Source organism: Tachyglossus aculeatus, chromosome 19 (genome assembly GCF_015852505.1).
Source record: "Tachyglossus aculeatus isolate mTacAcu1 chromosome 19, mTacAcu1.pri, whole genome shotgun sequence".
Lineage (NCBI taxonomy): Eukaryota > Metazoa > Chordata > Mammalia > Monotremata > Tachyglossidae > Tachyglossus > Tachyglossus aculeatus.
Window position 1 is genome coordinate 18110724 of NC_052084.1, and position 23755 is coordinate 18134478.

Here is a 23755-nt window from a genome sequence, read left to right on the forward strand (position 1 = left end):
GAGCTTACAATCTAGAGGGAGAGACAGACATTAATATGAACAAATAAGTAATTTAAAATAATACTTTAAAGAAATGTACATAAGTGCGGTGGGATTGGAGGTGGGGTGAATAGCAAATATCCAAAGGTCACAGATTGAAGGAAGTGAGGAAAAAAAAAAAAAGAATCAAGGATCATTGCCTGTTTATAGCATGTTAGGTTTTGGTGTCAGAGCCAAATCAATCTTTAAAGATCTCAGAGTGCAGGAGTTTCTAACCTTTTAATACGATGAAGGTATCTGAACCTCCACAATCATAATAATAATACTAATTTTGGTATTTGTTAGGTGCTTTCTATCTGCCAAGCACTGTTCTAAGTGCTGGGGGAGATACAAGGTAATCAGGTTGTTCCACATGGGGCTCACAGTCATAATTCCCATTTTCAAGATGAGGTACAGAGAAGTTAAATGACTTGCCCAAAGTCACACAGCTGATAAGTGGCAAAGCTGGGATTAGAACCCATGACCTCTGACTCCCAAGCCCGGGCTCTTTTCACTGAGCCACGCTGCTTCTCATCACATCGAACTTCTTGAGGAGTTTCACCAGTGTCATCTATGTGCCCTGCATCATATTAAACAGCAAAACAAGTTCATGACAGTGAAATCTTGGACATCGACAACCATCTTCAGATCGATGTTTGCTAAAAAAAAAAAAAAAAACAAAAACCATCTTCAGAGGGAACGACTCCCTTGAGAAGCTGCATCGCCTAATGGAAAGATCCCAGGCTTGGGAGTCAGAGGACCTGGGTTCGAACCCCGGCTCTGCCACTTGTCTGCTGTGTGACTTTGGGCGAGTTGCTTAACTTCTCTGTGCCTCAGTTCCCTCATCTGCAAAATGGGGATTTAATACTTGTTCTCCCTCCTTAGACTGTGAGCCCCATGTGGGACCTGAGTATTTTGCATCTACACAGCCCTTAGTAGAGTGCTTAGCCCACAGTAAGTGCTTAACAGATACCACACTTACCATTATTTAACAACTCATTCAGGTGGTTGTTTCTGAGTGAACTGGAGAATAGCAATGAAAGCAAAGAGGTTTGAAAATGTATTTTAAAGAAAGAGTGAAGGACAATCTCAGAATGCATGGCATGGTTAGCATACGGCTATGTGAACCAGAGTCTGATTGCCTGTATGGAAGGCAGAATTAAGAGTGGGTCTTTTAGAACAGAGGCTTAAAGAAATCATGAAACTTGGGGGCAGAATAAGGAATAGTACTAGATGTTACTAATAGCAAATACAGCATCACAATCACAGTCAATCTTAGACATTCATTCAATCAATCATCTTTATTGAGAGCTGACTGTATGCAGAGCACTGTACTAAGGGCTTCAGAGCAAACACTACAACAATAAACAGACACGTTCCCTGCCCACAACAAGCTTACAGTCTAGAGAACAAGTCATGCATCAGTCTCTTCAGCCTCAGCCAAACAAATGTGAACCACACAAATCAGGGTCATCTTTGAATACAGAGGACAGTTGTATGGTGTAATGTACTCTCCTAAGTGCTTAGTACTGTTTTGCACATAGTAAGCACTTGATAAATACCATTGACTGATTGAAAATTAACTGAATATATTAATGTCTGTCTCCCGCTCTCGTTTGTAAGCTCGTTGAGGGGAGAGAATGTGCCTCCCAAGTCTGTTGTAATGTACACTCCCAAGCATTTAGTACAGTGTTCTGCACACAGTAAGTGCTCAGTAAATATCATTGATTAATTGATATAGTCATGTATATACACAGAGATTATTCTATATAAAATATTACCTTTATGGAGTAGGTTGATGTAATTTAGTGTAACACCAGAACGTCTGGCTTTAATTTCCTTTCTAATTGTCGGTAAATCAATCGATGGAATTTATTGAGCAGTTATTGTGTGCAGAGCACTTTACTAAGTTCTTGGGAGAAGACAACAGAGTAGGTAGACTTGATCTCTGCCCTTCCGGAGCTTACAATCACAATCTAGCTGGGGAGACAGACATTACAAGGGTAGTAGATTCCTGTTACTGGTCTTAGCTTCATTTTGGTCATGTCAACCTGGCCCAGATTCTTATTAGAGTATCATTGCATTGTGGTAATGATAATGACTGAGGTATTCGTTAAGCACTTACTATGTGCCAGGCACTGTACCGGTCACTGGGGTAGATGCAAGATAATTGGGTTGGACCCAGTCCCACACAGGGCTCCCAGTCTTAATCCCCATTTTACAGATGAGGTAACTGAGGCACAGAGAATTGAGGTGACTTGCCCAAGGTCATGCAGTATATAAGTGGCGAGCCGGGATTAGGACCCCCATCCTCTGATTTCCAGGCCCCTGCTCCGTTCATTAGGCAATGCTGCTTCTCACAAGGTCGATCTGACAGAGACAATTGCCTGGGTAATTTGAACCCAGAACTGAGGTCTGTAGCTTGGACCTCCTAGGTACTTATGGCTGGGTTGGCCCAGCCAAAGGAATGAAATAGAGGACGCAAAAAAAAAATACATTTCACTTCTTCCCTGGAATAGCCATATGAGGTGAGCTAAAACATCTAGTCCTATTACCCTTAATTCCAATAAACTATAATGGAAAGTGATAAATTGGAAACTATGGATAGAGGATATATTTCTGTATTGGCCAGGAAATCAAACTGACTCATCTTGCCCATTTTCTAAGTAAAAAGGTTGTCTGAATTTCTAAGGCAGATGCTTGAAACCTTGGGTTGCATAACTTAATGTATTATTTTTAGAATTACTAGCATACAGATGTCAAAATCTGGGATTAGGAAATGAAAAACAGAAGGCTTTGCTGACACGTCCAGCTTTTAAGAGGGAGAAAGAGCAGTTGCTTGAGAGAGTTCAAGAAACAATTCTGCAGAAATAAGGGTACCTGAACAAAATAAGGTCCAACCGTTCAGACAAAACTTCAAGCCTGGACCTGGGGTGTTTCCATATGCAGGAATCCTGGAAACAGAGGTATAAAGGAACCAGGAAGCTCGACAGCACATATGACACCGTCCTTACCCCCTACCATTTCCTCAATCCGTAATTTTTTCCATTGAAATTTATGTCTGTCTCCCAATCTAGACTGTAAGCTCTTGGTGGGCAGAGATCAATTGGTCAACCAATTGTAGTTATTGAGCGCTTATTGTGTGCACAGCACAGTACTAAGCACTTGGGAGGGTACAATATAACAGAGTTGGTAGACACGTTCCCTGCCCACGATGAGCTAGAGGATTGGATACACCAACTCTGTTTTATTGTACTCTCCTAAGCATTTAGTAAAGTGCTCTATACACCATAAACACTCAATGAATACCATTTTACTGATTGACTGATTTGAATTTTTGATCCTTGGCATACAGTTTACAGTAGTTTTCAGGTTCCTTTGAGGGAAAAAAAAGTCATTTAACACAGTCAAAACAAAGGATCTCTCCCTTTTCTCTTTCAGCATGCAGTTCAAGAAACCTATGCATACGCCCACTAGCATTAAGTTCAAGAAACCTATGCATATGTCCACTAGCATTAAGTTTATATATCATTTTAATTTTAAATAACAACCCCGATGCTTGCATATGTTTTGTTTCACTTTTGTAATGTACTTTGCCATTTAATATATGCACGAGGGTTGCAACTCTTTTTCTAAACAAATAACTTGGGTTTCAGACTTCAGGGGGATCTGGAGATGAGTGTGTTATTGCTAAGAGGATAGATTATGGGAGCCACAGCAAGCAACTTAAATTTCAAATAATCATTTTATGAAATTTGCTCTGAACCACTTACTACGCAGATTAGAGGGCTGTTTTATAAAAAAATAGTTGAATGTTTCTAAGCAAATAGAATGTGACCAGCAGCATTACGAACTATTTGAATTGGGCCATTAAAAATATGGCAGCCCCAAATATAAAGAAACAAATGTAAATACTATCGGTATCAAAATAATCTAAGACTAAAATTCCAGAGGCAGACTACTTGTATTGGGTAATAATTTACCTGAGTCAAGCATTTTTAATTTAGTTGGGAATTTCAAAAACAATGTAAACATGGCTAATTGCACGGGTATTTTTCCATCTCTGACAAGTGAAGCAACTTGAAGATATTATCTCCATTGATTGAAAAGGCTATTAGCCATGCAAACATCTGGCTTTGTTGAGACAAGGTATGTGTTGAATTGTAAAATCTACCACTGTCCATCTCCCTCTGGACTGTAAGCTTGTTGTGGACATGGAATATGTCTACCAACTCTGTCATATTATACACTACCAAGCTCTTAGTACAGTGCTCTGCACATGATAAATGCTCAATAAATACCATTGAGTGGGTGTGAGCAGGGATTGTCTCTCTATATTGTTGAATTGTACTTTCCAACTGCTTAGTACAGTGATTTGTACACAGTAAGCGCTCAATATGATTGAATGAATGAATGATTCCTGAAGGTGAGGAAGGCCAAATCCATGTCCCCTGCAAAGTGGGGCAAGCAAAGCTAATCCTCTTGCCACTTCTCCATAGCCTGGGGGTGGATTGGCAATTAGCAACAGCATTATCCATTGAGCACCTACTAGGCAACTTCTTGAAGTGACACTGAAATATGTCAAAGGAAGACCAGAGTTCCTACCCTCCAGAAATTTTAATTCTAAAGCCACGTGCAAACTGTCAAGCACAGGGGAGGAATGATCCTCTGCCCTGAAAATTACCAAGGAGGATCCGTTCTCACTATGGAAGGTTTTGGCCATGAATCAAGGATTTTATTATAGAGCAAGTATCTTCCTTAAACAATAGGAATTTTTTTAAGATTAAAAGATACCTGCAGGCATATGACTCTAGACTGTTAGCTTCTTAAGGACAGGGAGACTATAAGCTCATTGTGGGCAGGGAATGCGTTTGTTATATTGCGGTGTTTCACTACATTGCTCTGCACACAGTAAGCACTTATTAAATATGATTGATTGTTTAATGTGTCTGCCGGTTCTGCTGTAATGTATCAATCAATCAATCGTATTTATTGAGCGCTTACTGTGTGCAGAGCACTGTACTAAGTGCTTGGGAAGTACAAGTTGGCAACATATAGAGACAGTCCCTACCCAACAGTGGGTTCACAGTCTAAAAGAGGGAGACGGAGAACAAAACCAAACATACTAACAAAATAAAATAAACAGAATAGATATGTACAAGTAAAATAGAGTAATAAATATGTACAAACATATATACATATAATGTACTCTCTCAAGTGTTCTGTACAGTTCTCTGCCCACAGAAATTCCTCAGATAATGCTAGGGATTGTTATGAAGGAGGAGAGGGATGGAGAGGAACTGAGACAGAGCTATTGGACCATAAAAAAGCTTTCAGGGTGGCAGATTCAGTGCTTAGAACAGTGCTTGGCACATATTAAGCGCTTAACAAATACCAAAATTATTATCCTTAGACACTGAGCCCCATGTGGGACAGGGACTGTGTCCAAACTGAATAACTTGCCCCAGTGCTTAGAACAGTGCTTGGCACATAGCAACCACTTAAGTATCATGATGATTATTATTACCCTGTGGATCCAAATAATTCAATTTTGGGGTCATTCCCAGCAGCCTACAACTTTACTGAGAATTTCATTAACAAATCCCATTTTCTTTTTTCAATGAGGAAAGGGTTCCATTTTCTCAAGTGGGTTTGAAGAATCCATATTAGGTGAAATTATGTTAGGAAATTCGAATGCAAGTCTGTTTTGGAGACAAAATACTCCCTCAATGTAGACATGCCTCTTTGTAAGGTTCAGTTGGAATGCTATTGCCCCTCATTCCAAAGGAGACTGCCTAAGACTCTCCAGACTAGCAGTTTCTCAGAGGACCAAAAAAAAAAAAAAAAAAGAAGAAAAAACCGCCAAGAAGATAGATAAATAAAATACAGAAAAAAAGCCTTTACCCAAAAGTTCTTTATAAATATTATTTGGCTCTTCGTTCTCATCCAGCTGTTTCTTTTCAGAGTACGTCCAGGCAAAGAGACATAAACTAAAATAACTCGATGCTGACATCTGAAATGACCCCCTACTCAAAGCATCCAAATACAAGGGTATTAACATTACAAACTGGAATGTGGGGAAATGGCCCTGTATGTTAGCCAAAGCCTTAGCAACTGCCCTGTGCATTCCAGAGAAAACTGCATCATATATTGAAAAAATGTTCTCCAGCATCCACTGTCTAGGGTAGACCAAGGACCTGAGTTCTAATCCTGGCTCTGCTGTGTACCCGCTGTGTGACAGTGGGGAAGTCAGTTTGCTTCTCTGTGTCCCAGTTCCCTCATCTGCAAAATGGGGATTCGACACCTGTTCTCTCTCCTTAGACTGTGAGCCCCATGTAGGACCTGATTATCTTGAATTTACCCCAGGCTTAGTGTGGTGCTTGGCACTTAGTAAATACCACACATTACCAGAGTGGCCCAAAATTTAGCCAATTGTATGCCAGAGGGATAACTGGCAAGAGGGGTGCTCAAAGTCCATGAGAACCGCCAGGGCATGGGGTTCCATGGGAAAAGTCTCACAGGAAAATTGGGATACCATTGTCAGCTCTTGGAGAACGGGGATTAGGAATGCTGTGCTCCACATTGCTATTGATGATGATCATGATGATGATGGATTCACTGGAGAATGAACCACTGAAGAAGATTTCAGAATTTATCTCAAGGTTTCACTGGAAAGGATGGGCTCACAATTGACAGTTTTCCTCTGCATGACTTTTCCCGTTGTGCTCTATTTGGTAGGCTAGAAATGGCCATTAAATGGCTTGCATATTTATCTCTCAAATTCTCTACCCTGCCTTTTCTTTCCTCCAAAGACTGCCTGAAATCCCATCTTCAAGGCCTTTCCCACCTATGTGGGAAATGGGAGAGATAATTTGAGATGGGCTTGCAAGCGTTTCATGGTTGGCCAAAGTTCCGGGATGTTTGATTTTAAAATCCTGCATATAAGCCCAAATTGTCAAATCCACTGGGTTCAACTCTCAGTCACCTAGGCACTGATTATCCACCTTGGATTGGCCAGATCCTTTTCTTCTTTTCCTTCTCTGCCTGACTGCTTGGCTTTTGAGCAGGTCATAGCTCAGCAACAACTCTATCGAGGGCTGGGAAAAAGAAAAGGAAAAACGAAATTCGAGCAAGAAAGAAAGTGTGCAATGAATGGGTCTATCCTGAGTTTTTTCCATAGTGATCCATATTTCATCTGCCTATCTAACCAGCTGGCTCTATCTATCAATATCCACCTCGCCACACATACAGAGATGGAGATGGAGAAAGCTGTCTTCCATTATGGAAGACAGTGCTACTGATAGGAAGATAATTGCTATTTGAACTAGTGTGGCTGAAGAGACTAATATGTAACCAATACTACCTTCCACACAAGGGGCAGGTAAAAATTGGTTTTTGTTGTACTACCGGATTTGCCCCTAACCTGATCCTCTTCTCCAACAATCACTTTCCCCATCTTCAAAGCTTTATTAAAAGCACAACTCCAAGAGGCCTTCCCTAACAAAACCCTCATTTCCTCTTCTCCCACTCCCTTCAGTGTCACTCTTGCAATTGAATTTGATCCCTCCCAAAGCCCCCACTGCACTTATGCAAATATCCATAATTTATTCATTTACTTTAATGTCTGTATCCCCCTCTAGATCATAAGCTTGTTCCAGGCAGGGAACGTGTCTACCAATTTTATATTGTTATATTTTGCTCTTCCAAGTGCTTAGTACAGTGCTCTGCACACCGTAAGTGTTCAATAAATACGACTGATTGATCGGTTGATTTATCTCTCTAGAACCTAAGCTGGCTGTGGGCAGGAAGCATGTCTACGAATTCTGTTTTACTATATTCTTCCAAGCACTTAATACGGTGTTCTGCACACAGTAAGCACTCAATAAGCACCACTGATGATGATCTCTTGGTATAAGTCACTTCACTTCTCTGGGCCTCAGTTCCCCCACCTGTAAAATGGGGATTAAAACTGTGAGCCCCCCGTGGGACAGCCTGATTACCTTGTAACCTCCCCAGCACTTAGAACAGTGCTTTGCACACAGTAAGCGCTTAATACCATTATTATTATTATTATTATTATTATTAATCTGTAAAACCTCCGATCCAGGAGAACAACCTATCTCCTTACTGCTGATAGCTAGGCTGTACAACAACAGTCTACTGCAACAAGGAACTGTTTGGGATAATTCTTCTTCTGGTCTTTATATGCTTTCAACTCAAACTAGCCATTTAATTAATATGATGAAAAATGCCATCTAAACCATCAAGCTCTGAGAACTAAAAAAGAAACCTCTACAAAATTGCATCATAACCACATTGGAACAAGGAACTCCAACTTCAAGTCACTTTAATAATAATAATAATGATAATATAGTTATATAATCATAACTACATTGGAACAAGGAATCCCAACTTCAAGTCACTTTAATAATAATAATAATGATGATGATGATGATGATAATAATAATACTTGTTAAGCACTTAGTGCCAAGGACTGTTCTAAGCACTGGGATAGATATAAGTTAATCAGGCTGGACATAGTCCGTGTCCCACATGGGGTTCACAGGCTAAGTAGGAGGGAGTAGAATTTAATCCCGATTTTACAGATGAGGTAACAGGCTCAGAGAAATTAAGTGACTTGCCTAAGATCACAAGTGAACAACAAATGGACGTCTTTCTGAAACATGGACTCTGTCGAAAGGCTGTCAAGACTTTGGCTATGGCCAAGACTGGCTCGATGAAAGCAATTATGAGATAAAAAAAAAACAGCTTGCAGAGAAGCAAGAAATACAACATCAACACTTTGCAGCTCGTCACGATTGTAAAAAAACCCAAAGCCCTATAAAAACCTGTGACTGGACAAACGTACACATAAGCTACAAAATATGCACAGCTAATGGTGTGAGGCCAGAGGTAAAGCGATCCAGGGATATGCTGACTTCCACCAAATCTATGGCCCCAATCACAGGACTGTGGCATCACTAAAGACGGGTGATCAATCACCTTCATCACAGACAAAGAACACTGATGGCAAAAACCCACTAGTGAACTCCTGAACAAGCCTTCCAGAGTAATAATAATGATAATAATACTAATGGCGTATTTGTTAAGCACTCACTATGTGCCTGACTTCAACTCAAACTTTCAAGAAAGTAACTTTCACAGACAATCCATGAAAAATGAAAAGCACCCACAGCGGATGACATTCCGGCAAAATCTACAAGCCAGAAAGGAACCTGGTCCTTGGAGGCCTGCATAGACTTTTTCTCAACGCATGGAAATACTGAGGAAATACCACAAGATTTCAAAGATGCCACCATCATCATCAACGGCATGTATTGAGCACTGACTATCTGCAAGAAGAAAGGAGAGAGAGACTATATTCTACTCTCCTAAGGGCTTAAAAGAGTACTCTATACATAGACAGCACTTAATAAATATCTTTGCCTGACTATTAGTCCTGCAATGGGCCTGCTTTATAACCTAAGACAAGTCACTTGGACCTCTCAGTTTCCTCCGCTGTAAAATGAGGATAAAATAGACTGTTCTGAGTAGGGCAGGGGGTTGAATCCAAACTCATAATTGAGAAGCCATTCATTCAGTTGTATTTCTTGAGCACTTACTGTGCACAAAGCACTGTACTAAACACTTGGGAGAATACAATATAACAATAAACAGACACATTCCCTGCCCATAACGACTCATCACATAGTAGATACTTAAATGCTATGGATTCTGAGAAGCATTTTAGGGGACCTGTCTGGAATAACAATTCATGCAAATGTTCTACTCGGCAAGATGGGCAAATGAGAAATGATTACCACAACTCTGCTCTTCTGTGGAAATGAAGAACACTGCTGCTATCAGTAATAAACTTACGTTTGACATTCAGAAAGGGTTTCAAGCTCATATCAAACAAGAATGACTGGCGCTATACTTTGGCAGTAGCTATGGAAATACAGTCATACTGTTTCACTAACCCATCTTACGCCTAACGATTTAGAGGATTCTGAAAACAAAACTCTTGCGTAAAGCTTGGAATCCCTGCCTTTATTCCAACTTGAAAGTGTTCGGAGTTTAATATATGGGTCATCCATGAATTAAACGTGACAGCTTTCTTTGTTGGGGGATAAATTAAGGCTCCAGGAGGATACTTCTTCATACAAAGGGAGTTTCTTTAATTCTTTTCAGATCTCGGTTCCACAACAAAAAAGTGTAGGGACTGTTTTTTGTTTTCTGTTTTGTTTTTATACTGAACTACCATTAGACAACCCTTTCTCTTCCATTGGCATCAGAAAGACGTTCCCATCCTTTGCGTCCTCTGTCCTTTACTTCCAAAGCTGAGGTGGCAGAATAACTGCCGATTCCAACCGGCTTTCTTGAAAAGCTGCCACTCTAAACTGGCGCCTAAATGCACTTGTTCACAGCCTCGGGGGGCGGAGGGGGGGCCTTATTGCTTTGAGGTGAATCATGACATTATGCCAACAAAGAAGTCAACAAAAACTTTCTCTGAAAAAGGAAAGAAAGAAAACAGAAAAAAAAAAAAGATTCAGCATTACTGAAGGAGTTCTGCTTCCGTGAGTTCTTCTGTTCTCGGTTCCCCACTGATCAAAGCCAGTTCATCTTTCAGTTCCTGGATTTCCTTTTGCAAGCGCACAATCAACTGCGAATGGCAAAAGCAGGAAAGTAAATGAGTGAGTATCAGCTCCTCGTTGATGTGTGCGGCCTATGAACTCGGTGACAAAGGGCCCTTCTGGGAAACCCTGGCTGCTTACACTTTTTTCCCCACTTCTTAAATAACTCAACAGACTTTGGGGAGGCACGCCTTTCTGTCTCTTTTCAAAATACACTTTCAGAGGCCTTGGAACAAAGGATGAGAAGAAATCGGTTGCTGGATAACTTAGGAAAGGTTTCGCTCGTTTACTTTGTCGGTGACCTAAAATATATGCATATTTATGAGCTTCGCGGGCTAAAGCTCTAAGCCCGAGTTACTTCTCTGTGCTGGCGAAGTTTCAAAGAAAACGCAACTGGTCGTTATTTGGGGAATTAGTAGTCACTTCTCCCATCTAGACTCACCCTTCCACTGAGTCCCGTCTCCCTATGTACCCCACATAAGCTACAAGGCATATAAAACAGGATGCTAGCCCCATTTTCTCACTCTCCACTCAGGGTCAATCAATTGATCACAGGTATTTTCTGGGTTCAGAGCACTATACTAAGCACTTGGGAGAGTACACCACAACAGAATTAGTGGACATGTTCCCCGCCCATGGTCTACAGGGTCCTTTATCATTATGCTAAATCTATGTAACTGAGAAGCAGCGTTGCCTAGTGGATACAGCACAGGCATGGAAGTCAGCAGGACCTGAGCTCTAATCCTCCTCCGCCACTTGTCCGAGGTGTGACCTTGGGCAGGTCACTTAACTTCTCTGTGCCTCAGTTTCCTCATCTGTATTAATGCAGTAGTAGTAGACTGAGCTACTTTAAAGACTGTAGATTGTAAAATCCCCGTGAGTAGGGATTGCGTCTGCCAATTCTGTTGTACTGTACTTTCCCAAGTGCTTATTATAATGCCCTGCACATGGTAAGTGCTCAGTAAGTCATTGGTTGATTGAGAGATGATGACGGAGGAGATGAAGACGTAATCCCTAGCTCTCAAGGGGCTCACAGGGTAAGATAGCCAATCGTTTCTCCCTGACGGGAGCAAGTATGCCTGCATTTTTTCTGTGAGGAGGAGTGCAAGAATTTGTTAAATACACTGGGGCCTCATTTTAGTGCCCAACAGTCCCATAACAGATTCTCTTGACAAGGAATCCAAAGAACATCTTATAGTGGGGCAGCCGCTGTGGCGATTGGAGACTCATGGGATTGATCTTGTGGTACTGTGGACAGATTCAAACTGTCAAATCTCAGCAGACAATGGACATGTTAATGATACGATCTTTAACACTTTAATGAAGTGAATGACTATTCATCCACTGAATCCCACTTTTGTAGAATGAAGACCAAAAAAAAAATCAAGATTAAATTTGGAGATTAGCAACCACCCAGCACATGACCAGCTCTTGGGACCTTTAGGGAAAATGGAGGTTGGGTTCCCCATTTCAAGCCATTAATGAACCAACTTGGGAGTGACAACTTTAGCGTGCCAAATGGTAACCCAGTAGTTAGAGAGCGAGAACGCAGCTTCAGGAATGGAACATTTCAAAAGAGTAAGCTCGTTTTAGGCAGGGAATGTGTCTGTTTATTGTTATAGTGTACTCTCCCAAACACTTAGGACAATGCTCTGCACGCAGTAAGGGCTCAATAAATATGACTGAATGAGTGAATGAGTAGCTTGGCTCACTGAGTGAATCAGGGGTTCAGACCAAAATACCAAAAACCTGACCATGTATTCATAAAGGTGACACCCTCAGCTGCATCCACTAAAATACATTTCCCAGAGGAGGCATGGGGTTTTATGCTAAATGTGGTTCTATTTAAATGATCATTAACATGTCTCATGCCTTTATGAGATTTTAGAAAACCCAGTTTAATTGTAATTATCTCCATAAGGCTAAATAAACCAACAGCTTTGTGAAAGACCATAATGTGCATCCAAATACACATCTTTCTGTACCTTCGTACTAAGCAAAACCGACAAAAAGTTATTTACCAATCTGGGGTCGATTTCTTCATTAAGGACAGCTTCATTCCTGATGAGGGCCACTCGTTGTGCGAATCTGCAGGTTGATATAGATTCCTAAAGGAAAAGAAAATTCTTCTTGAAATGCAATGATTTCCAAAGATTTCCGCTCTGGTTAAAATATAATTTTCTTTGTTTCAAATCTCTCAGTATTTCATCTTGCAGATATCAACGCCCTTTGAGATCTCTGAGTCAGTTTCATCTGATTCAGAAAAGTTTATATTTACAACATTGTTTTAGTCCATTATTTATCTCCCCACCATTCCTGAAAGGCAGAAAGGGACAAGCTATAATATGTAATATGCTCATTTTACAGATGGAAAAACTTGAACACAAAGAGGTGAAGTGACTTGTTCAAGGTCTCAGAATGATTCAGCAGGGAACAGACCAATAAATCAATCCTTTGCATTTATTAAGTGCTTACTGTGTGCAGAGCACTGTAGTAAGTGCTTGGGAGAAGACAGTTTGTAGGCATGTTCCCTGCCCACAAGGAGATTGCAGTCTAGAGGACCATAAGCCAGAACTCTGGATTTTTGGCCCCATCCTCTTTCCTTCAGATTACATAAATCAAAATCATTCCTGAGAATACGGCTCATATGTGCTAATAGATTCATATCAATCAATCAATGGGATTTACTGAGTGCTTACTACACATTACCAATAAAATATATTTAAAATGATTAGTAACTTTATATGTTATTATTAAAGTTAATGAATAGATGCTCTTCATTATTTTCTTGATACAGTATTATTAAGAGGGGAACCATGGGGCTAAGATGATTGTCCAAAAAAAGAAGGGCGAAGGCAGGAAAAAAGGAGAGGGGCAGAAAGAGAGAAAGGGATGGAGAGGCATTGAGAAACACAAAGGCAGAAATATACAACCAGAGGGAGATAGAAGCAGGCCCAGAAACAGGACAGAAAAATGCAGACAGAAAAAGATCCAGGCAATCACTGAGAGACAGACGATATATATATAGATATATCTAACTATATATATATAAATATATATATATATATATATAGAGAGAGAGAGAGAGAGAGAGAGAGAAAGTGAAAGAGCAAGAAGGAATACTGTACCAAATGGATGCTCAACAAGTGCTACTACTACTAATTATAATAATTGTAGCATTTGTTTAGCATTTACTATGTGCCAAGCACTATGTAGAGATGGGTCCTACCTAGGGCTCACAGCCTAAGAAAGAGGAAACCGCGGCCCAGAGAAGTGAAGTGACTTGGCCAAGATCAGACAGCAGACAAGTGGTAGAGCCAGGATTAGAAGCCAGGTGTTCTGACTCCCATTCATTCAATCATATTTATTGAGCGCTTACTGTGTGCAGAAAACTGTACTAAGCACTTGACTCCCAGACTGGTGGCTTCTTCCATTTCCCCATGCTGCTTCCTTGATTGAAAATGTAACGTTCGATATTGAAAATATTCACCGTTGAATGCTGAAAACAACATTGAAAATGCCAAGGGACCACTGACAGTGAATGTCTATAATCCAATAATTTTAACTGGTATAAAAGATCCTCCCCGGGGTTCACTTCTTTCAGCACATGGCTCCGGGTTTTCCGCTCTGACCTTCCAATTTGGGCTTATACTTTTCTTACAGTTCCAGGCAGCTTACAATAATAAACTTCATGGTAATGATAACTGGAGTACAAATGAATATTTCTGGGACTTTTCCTCTTAGACATGGATAGTCTTAGAGTCCAGGATATTTTGGGTTATTCCCATTCTTTTTTTAGGGGGGTTATCCAGAATCCTAGGGTAGTCTCCAAACTTGAGGTCACTGGGTCACCCTATATTTAGTAATAATAATAATAATAATTATCTCTAGTGACATCAATCAGTCTGGATGGGAGCATGAGAGGCAGAGTGCCTTAGTGGAAAAAACACAAGATTGGGAGTCAGAAAACCTCAGATCTGATTCTGATTCCACCACTTGCCTGCGAGGTGACCTTGGGCAAGTCACTTAACTTATCTGTGCCTCTGTTGCCTCATCTACACAATGGAGCTTGGACCTGGGGGTCGGAGGACGTGGGTTCTAATCCCAGCTCTGCCACAAGTCTGTTGTGTGACCTTGAACAAATCACTTCACTTCTCTCTGCCTCAGTTACCTCAACAGCAAACTGGAGACTAAGACTGGGAGCCCCATGTGGGCCAGGGACTATGTTCAACTTGATTCCTTGTATCTACCCCAGTGTTTAGAAGAGTCCTTGTCACCAAGTAAGCACTTAAATACCACAGTTATCCCCCTTAGACTGTGAGTCCTATGTGGGATGGAGACTATGCTAATCTGATTGAGTTCTATGGAGTCCAGTGCTTAGCACAAAGCAAGCACTTAAATGGAACAATTATTATTAGTAGCATTATCATTATTATAATTAAAACAGATTAGAAACTGCTCCTCAGTTCTTTGGAGGGGTGGCCTAAATAGTACTTCTGAAAATTTCTGCAAATTAATTGGGCTGCTTCTCCAAATGACTTTCTCAAGTAAAGTACAAAATTTAGAGAGACTGGTAAACACTGAAATATAGCCTGAGAAGTTGGTAAACTCCCAAGAGTGCATAATATTTTGTGCCCGTAAGGTGCGAGTCAGAATGATATTAATAATAGTAATAACGATAATAATAATAATAGAGAAGCAGCACAGCTAAGTGAAAAGAGCACGGGCTTGGGAGTCAGAGGACGTGGGTTCTAATCCCAGCTCTGCCACTTGACCTTGGGCAAGCCACTTCACTTTTCTGTGCCTCAGTTACCTTATCTGGAAAATGGGGATAAGACTGTGAGCCCCACGTGGGATAACCTGATTTCCTTGTATCTACCCTAGCACTTAGAACAGTGCTTGGCACATAGTTAGCACTTAAACAAGAGGTGAAAACCAACTATCACCCTTGATTCAGTCAATCATATTTATTGAGCTGTGTGCAGAGCACTGTGCTAAACTATGGACTCCACCCCACAGCCGACTAATGAAAACCAAGGCTGAAAGCACCGTATGATAATAGAAAGTGTTTACATACGTCTATATTCCTTCTTTCCAAAGACAGGGTCGCAATCATAGTCGTCATACAGTTTCCTCCCAAACTATCCCTCAGAACGCTGGTCATCATAGAATTCCTGTAGGGGATGTGGGATCTTTGCTTCTCAGCAAGTGCAACTATCACCTGGAAGTAGAAGAACAATGGAAATCCATGAGCCACATGGAGATTGGACAGTCAGTCCCAAATTCCCAGGGCGATGATACAGAAGGAAATGTTTCTGAAAACTGGAGAGGGAACAAGTCTCCCCCACCACCCACCCTGCCCTCACAAAATGCCAGGATTAGAACCCATGTCCTTCTGATTCCCAAGCCCATACTGTATCCATTATACCATGCAGTCCCTGGCACATAGGAAACACTTAACCAAGACCACAATTATTATTATTGATCACTCTAGAGAATCCAGGGGAGAGATGTCTGATCACTCTAATGGGCCACCCCCCTCTCCCGACTGAGTCCAGAAAAGGGCCAGTGGTCAAATTCCTCAAGTCTTCGGGGGGGTCCTCACGAACCCCAAAACGGATGTAGAGAGGCAGAGAGGACAAAATGAATTTTGCTGAGGAAACAGGATATTTAGAGTCTTCTGCAGGCCTTCTCCTCAGGATATGGCTTCCATCTGTAGATAAGACTAGAATCATCATCATTTCAGAAGTCACTTGGAGGATAATTTAGTGAAACAAGAGCTTTACTTGCAATTTCTCCAAGTTGCATCCCAAATCAGAACCCGCTGAACTATTTGACAGTTAACCTAAATGTTTTTTATCAGGGCTGACCAGAGTGTGGAAAGTTATTCTCCGAACGGGGCTGGAGGTCGCGAGGGGTTACAGTAAGCGGAGGCAGCAACTGGCTCCCACGCACCACCCTTCACCTCACAAACATTCAGCCCAAGTCCCGTGGAAAATAAAAACCATCAAAGGTCACATTTATAGAGAATGAATCCCTGAAGGTTGTCTCCAGCTGTAATTTCTGAAATTCATGGAGTTAGGCTAATTTCTCGGGGGGGAGGTTTGCGTGTGTGGGGGTCGGGGGAATGTTTCTGGGTGAGAGTTCTGTTGATTGCCTAATGCAAAGGATCAGATCATTAAAGGTTGGTTTGAGGCACTTAAAACACACATATATTCCTTCTTTTTTCCCCTCTCCTGAGTCACACTCTCAGGGGCCAAGACATTCCCAATCATTTTGGCTTACAATTGTTCCTTAAGGAGTTTTTGGAGAAGACATCACTTTTGCAAGAACTCCAAAATTAACAATCTTCTGGCCAGCAGGATATTATTTACTTATAAGCCCGACAGTGAATATTCAAACCTGGAAAGAACTGTATTGCTAGAGCAGGTGTAAGACTATAGAAGGTTTCAATTGATCGATCAGTCCTATTTGTTGAGCGCTTACTGTGTGCACTTGGGAGAGTACAGCACCAAAATATAACAGACACATTCAGAAACAGCATGGTTCGGTGGAGAGAGCACAGGCCAGAGAGTCAGAAGGACGTGGGTTCTAATTCCAGCCCCTCCATATGTCCGCTGGGTGACCTTACGCAAGTCACTTAAATTCTCAGGGCCTCAGTTACCTCATCTGTAAAATGGGGATTAAGAGTGTGAGCCCCATGGTGGACAGGGACTGTATCCAACCAGATTAACTTGTATCTACCTCAGCGCTTCCAACACTGCTTGGCAAATAGTAAGTGCTTAACAAGTACCATTATTTTTTTTCCCCTAAAGATGTCACAAAAATTTGTTACAGTAATAGCATTTAGAATTCTTCAAACACAAAAAAAGGCAACTTTATGGTGCCCAGATAAATGAAAGTGACATTTTTTGTCTTCTCCACCCGGCAGCAAAATGTGACGTGGTTTAATTTCCTGGATCAAATTATTTGATCGCACAGAGCCAGTAAAACTAAAGGGTACTGATTTTTCAGACTCTATTATTATTAAGTGCCGTCGAGTCAGTTCCGATTCATAGTGACAACATGGATATACCTTCTCCAGAACGTCCCGTCCTCTGCCATAATCTGCAACCTTTCTAATGGTTCTTCTGGTATTGTTGTTATGATTTTTCTGACTCTACTATGAGATTAACAGAATTTCATGACAACCCATCCAAATGGGGAATATAACCAACGTTGTCATATTTTGGTACTCCCTCATTCAGCCCGAACCCGTCCCAATACTCCGTCAAGCCAATCTGACCTAGATAAAGGCAGGATTGGAAGGGCAACTGAACCAATGAGGATAGCCACCCTGCAGGTACCAATCAATCAATCAGTGGTATTTATTGAGTGCTTACAATATAAGCTCATTGTGGGCAGGGAATGTGTCTATTTATTGTTATACTGTTCTCTCCCAAGCACTTAGTACAGTGCTTTTCACACAGTAAACACTCAATAAATACGACAGTGAATGAATGAATGTCAGAGAGTAGGATCTAACAATATAAGAAATATTCCCTGCCCACAATGACCTTACAGTCTAGAGACTTATCCTCTCAGCACTTAGTACAGTTTTCCTGCATGTAGTCTACAGACTTATCCTCTCAGCACTTAGTACAGTTTTTCTGCATGTAGTGAGCGTTCAATAAATACCATTGATGACTGCCCTCAAATATGAGATAATAATAATAATAATTTGGGCATCTGTTAAGAGCTTACTATATATCAAGCACGGTTCTAAGCGCTGGGGTAGATACAAGGTAATTAGGTCGGACATAGTTCCTGTCCCTCATGGGGCTCATAGTCTTGATCCCCATTCTGCAGATGAGACAACTGAGGCCCGGAGAAACGAAGTGACTTGTCCAAGGTCAGCAGACACGTGACAGAGCTGGGATTAGAACCCACAACCTCTAAGTCCTAGGCCTGGGCTCTTTCTACTAGGCCACAGTGCTTCTTAGAAGGTCCAGTTTTACCTGCTCCAAATAATGCAGTGACAGGTTGATATATTTGACCTCGGTCAGAACATGACCTCCAACTCCCGTCTTGGCGGCTCTCTCCGACCCAGCCAGGTCAACTAAATGGAGCTTGGAGTGCCGCACGGTTGCAGATCCTGGCTCCTTGCTTGACAGGTGGACCGTGAAAATGCAGTGGGAACGCGTGGAGGCCTGATTCATCGGAGTCTGTTTGGGAAGGAGTGCAAGGAAGATGCAGGTTAAATAAAGACTTGAGATTTTTCAAGACGTCTACAAGTGGACACCAACATCCGTTGAGCAGCGACTTTATGCCAAGCTTTGTTCTATATGAGGTGGGAAGTGAATAAAAGAAGAATGTTTGTGGACGAGAAACAATCCAACTGTGAACATATTGTCTGGTTACAAAAATACACAAGTATTAGGGGCACATTCCCTAAGGATTAAAATAAAGGAAATAAACAAGATTAAAGAGACCAACTGAAGAGAAGCAGTGTGGCCTAGTGAAAAGAGGCCGGGCCTAGGAGTCAGAGGACTTGGTTTCTAATCCCAGATTTGTCACTTGCCTGCTGTGTGGCACTGGACAAGTCACTTCACTTCTCTGGGCCTCAGTATCCTCATTTGCAATACATCAATTCATTATGATTTATTGAGCACTTAATGTGTGCAGAGCACTATATTGAGAGCTAGGGAGAGCATAATATAACAAAATTGGGAGAGATTGGGAGAGATGTTTCCTGATATAATGAATTTACAGGCGAGAGACGTGCTTATAGTTTGACACTTGTTCTCCTTCCTATTTAGATCCTGAGCCCCATCTATAGGACTTGATGACCTGGCATCTTAGTAAATGGCTTGGCACACAGTAAACTCTTAATAAAATACATAATTATCATTATTCTTCATTTATATTAATGTCGGCCTCCCCTTCTAGAAAATAAGCTAGTAGTGGGTTCAACTCTGCTGTACTGAATTACCCAAGTGCTTAGTACAGTGCTCTGCACACAGTAAGCACTCAGTAAATATCACTGATGATGATGATGATGATAATAATAATTATTAAAGTGCAGGTTAGCTGGCATCCCTTATGTCCTCTGGGTTGAAATGGGATTGACTTGAGAGGTGGAACTCTGAATATGTGTTAGAATCTCTGAAAGGGAAAGTAATGATAATAATAATAATTGCGGTATTTGCTAAGCACTTACTATGGGCTAAGAACTATTCTAAGCACTGGGTTATATACGGTGTAAGTAGGAGGGAGAACTGGGATTGAATTCTCATTTACAGATGAAGAAACTGAGGCACTGACAAGTGAAGTGACTGGTCCAAGGTCTCACATGCAAGCAAGTGGCAGAGGTGGAATTAGAACCCAGGTCCCCTGACTCCCAGTCTCATGCTAATTCCCCAAACTCTAGACTGTGAGCCCACTGTTGGGTAGGGACCGTCTCTATATATTGCCAACTTGAACTTCCCAACCGCTTAGTACAGTGCTCTGCACACAGTAAGCGCTCAATAAATACGATTGAATGAATGAATGAAAAAGCATTTGGGTAGGGAGCCATTGGAGTGACTCATTATAATACAGCAGTACGTTTCCCCCTTCATATGAATTTATATTGGACACAAAAAGATCATATTTAGCTGCCCATGTCCCAATTTGCCAAGAGATCCTTTTGCCAAAATAATTTGGATTTTATAGAACTGGAGGCAAACCCAACAGAAACAGGCACATATTTTTCTAGCCCAAATTTCCATATGCAAATTTTATAGTTAGGCACATAAATTGCGCACAGCTAAATAATCCTGGGAGTTACCAGAATAGCCAGATATTTTGATAGCGTGGACGCCAACAAGTTCAATGGGCTGAGGATTGAGCCATTACTCGTAGCCACAACAAACTGCTTCCAAATACACCCAGTATGTGATTTTGCAAGCAAAAGTAGGCCAGCAAATAACTGTGCGGGAAAAACCACAGACTCAAATTTAGGACTTGAGTAGAGGTGTCCTGGAAGTGACTGAACGTTATTTACAGGACTTAAATATGGGTTTCATTTCCCTGCTCTCTTCACACTACAATAAATCAGAGAGTCCTGTAATGAAAGTCAAATTGACAATTGATATAAATGGTTTTTTTTTTTTAAATCAAACATCAAAATTAAACCAAAGGCTGTCTTCGGCTTCCAATCTAATCCCAATAAAATGTGGATTTTTACCAAGATCAACTTGAAAAAACCCCTCATTTCGTTAGAATGCAAACACAAGATGATTCTCTGTTCTACTAAATTACTTTTCTTAAAAGAGCTAATTAAGGCTAGCCTGACTGTTGGCTCAGTGGAGAGAGCACTTTTCTGGGAATCAATATTTACTGAGCACTTACTCTGTGCTGAGCACTGTACTAACTCCTTGGGAGAGTACACTATAACAAAATATAACAGACACATTCCCTGCTCACACGAGGAGACAACACAAACAAGCAATCACTGGTATTTATCGAGTGCTTACCGTGTGCTGAGCACTGTTCTGAGTGCCTGGGAGATTACGATCCAACACAGTTGGTAGACACATTTCCTCCCCACAACGAGCATACAGTCTAGAGGAGGCAAGTCCTCATGCAGCCAGAAAGAAGGCTCAGGCAATCTGCAAAAGGCTACACATTACCTGCTTTCTCTCTCCTTGCATGCCTTGCCCTAGAGAAGCAGCGTAATCTAGTGTGTAGAGCACAGGCTTGGGAGTCAAGAGTTCTAGTCCCATCTCCGCCACGTGTCTGCTGTGTGACCTTAGACGAGTCACTTCTCTGAGCCTCACTTACCTCATCTGCAAAATGGGCATTAAGACTGTGAGCCCCGTGTGGGGCAGGGACTGTGTACAACCTGATTACCTTGTATCTGCCCCAGCGCTTAGAACAGTGCCTGGCACATAGTAAGTGCTTAACAAAGACCATTAAAAAAAATGTGCCTGTCAGGGCTGAGAGGCACCTGACAGACACACCCTGCCTTACCTCCTTCCCCTCCCCACAGCACCTGTATATATGTATATATGTTTGTACGTATTTATTAATCTATTTATTTATTTATTTTATTTGTACATATTTATTCTAATTATTTTATTTTGTTAATATGTTTTGTTTTGTTCTCTGTCTCCCCCTTCTTGACTGTGAGCCCACTGTTGGGTAGGGACTGTCTCTATATGTTGCCAACTTGTACTTCCCAAACAGTACAGTGCTCTGCACACAGTAAGCGCTCAATAAAACAGAAGCAGCGTGGCTTAGTGGAGAAGAGCCCGGGCTTTGGAGTCAGAGGTCCTGGGTTCAAATCCCGGCTCCGCCACCTGTCAGCTGTGTGACTTTGGGCAAGTCACTTCACTTCTCTGGGCCTCAGTTCCCTCATCTGTAAAATGGCGATGAAGACTGTGAGCCCCCGTGGGACAACCTGATCACCCTGTAACCTCCCCAGCGTTTAGAACAGTGCTTTGCACATAGTAAGCACTTAATAAATGCCATTAAAAAAAATAAATACGATTGAATGAATGAAGGAATGAATGAGAGAAAGCATGAAAGAATCAATTAGGACTAGAATCAATTCCTCTGCCATGGTTCTTGTTTATGTTTATATTTGTTCTGATAACCTGACACCTGTCTACATGTTTTATTTTGTTGTCTGTCTCCCCCTCCTCGACTGTGAGCACACTGTTGGGTAGGGACCGTCTCTATATGTTGCCAACCTGTACTTCCCAAACAGTACAGTGCTCTGCACACGGTAAGCGCTCAATAAATACAATTGAATGAATGAATGTAAACTGGCCTGTAGACTGTAAGCTTGTTATGGACAGAGACTGCTAAATTCTGTTGTATTCTCCAAAGCGCTAAGTACTGTGCTCTGCACATAGTAAGTGCTCAATACATTGATTGATGTGGGACGGGGACTGTGTCCAACCTAACTTGTATCTACCCTGGTGCTCAGAACAGTGTTCAACACATAATCATTCATCTCTCTCAGCTCACATCGTCACTCTATCACCAGATCCTGTTGGTTGGTAATATCTGCTCTTTTCTCACCATCTGTTATAGTGTACTCTCCCAAGTGCTTAGTACAATGCTCTGCATGCAATAAGCACTCAATAAATATGAATGATTCAAACTGCTACTACACTGATCCAAGCACTTACCCTATCCTGCCTTGACTACTGTATCTGGCTCCTTGCTGATCTCTTCCCTGCTTCCTGTCTCTCCCAATTCCAGTCCTTATTTCACTCTTTTGCCTGGATCATTTTTTTCTAAAAAATAGGTCACTTTACAGCTCCCCATTCCTCAAAAACCTTCAGTGGTTGTCTATCTACCTCTTTATCAAACATAAACCCCTTATGGTAGTCTTTAAAGCATTCAATCACCTTGCCCCCTCCTATCTTACCTTACTGTGTGGATTTCCCACCACAATCCAGATAGAAACGCTTCCCTCTTTCAACACCAGCCTACTCACTGTACTTTGATTTCACTTATCTTGCCACAGACCCCTCGCCTTCATCTTTCCTCTGGCCTGGAATTCCCTCCCTCTTCATATATATATATATATATATATATATATATATATATACACACACACACACACACACATATATATATATATATATATGATGGCATGTATTAAGTGCTTACTGTGTGCAAAGCACTGTTCTAAGCATTGGGGAAGTTACAAAGAGATCAGGTTGTCCCATGGGGGGCTCACAGTCTTCATCACCATTTTACAGATGAGGGAACTGAGGCTCAGAGAAGTGAAGCGACTTGCCCAAAGTCACATAGCTGACAATTGGCAGAGCCGGGATTCGAACCCATGACCCCTGACTCCAAAGCCCGTGCTCCTTCCACTGAGCCACGCTGCTTCTTTATATATGACAGACCACCTCTCTCCTCACCTTCAAAGCCTTTTTAAAATCACATCTCCTCCAAGAGGCCTTCCCAGACTAAGCCCTCCTATCCCCAATCCCTCTTCCTTCCATGTCATATACGAACTTCATGTCATATATGAACTTGATAGTCATCCCACCCTCAGCCCCACAACACTTATATTCATATCCATAATTTATTTTAACGTCTGTCTCCCCATCTAGATCATA

General features: G+C 41.4%; 1 protein-coding gene across 1 annotated transcript in view; it reads right to left on the minus strand.

Moving 5' to 3' along the window:
* LOC119940649 (kinesin-like protein KIF6) overlaps positions 1-23755 on the minus strand; it is a 112878-nt gene that overhangs the window by 19772 nt on the left and 69351 nt on the right. Inside the window, exons 7-10 of the mRNA XM_038760868.1 lie at positions 18650-18856; positions 15730-15873; positions 12674-12760; positions 10578-10681 (exon numbers count right to left, since the gene is read on the minus strand). Coding sequence (XP_038616796.1) covers positions 10578-10681; positions 12674-12760; positions 15730-15873; positions 18650-18856 — 542 coding nt within the window. The remainder of the gene's footprint in view (positions 1-10577; positions 10682-12673; positions 12761-15729; positions 15874-18649; positions 18857-23755) is intronic.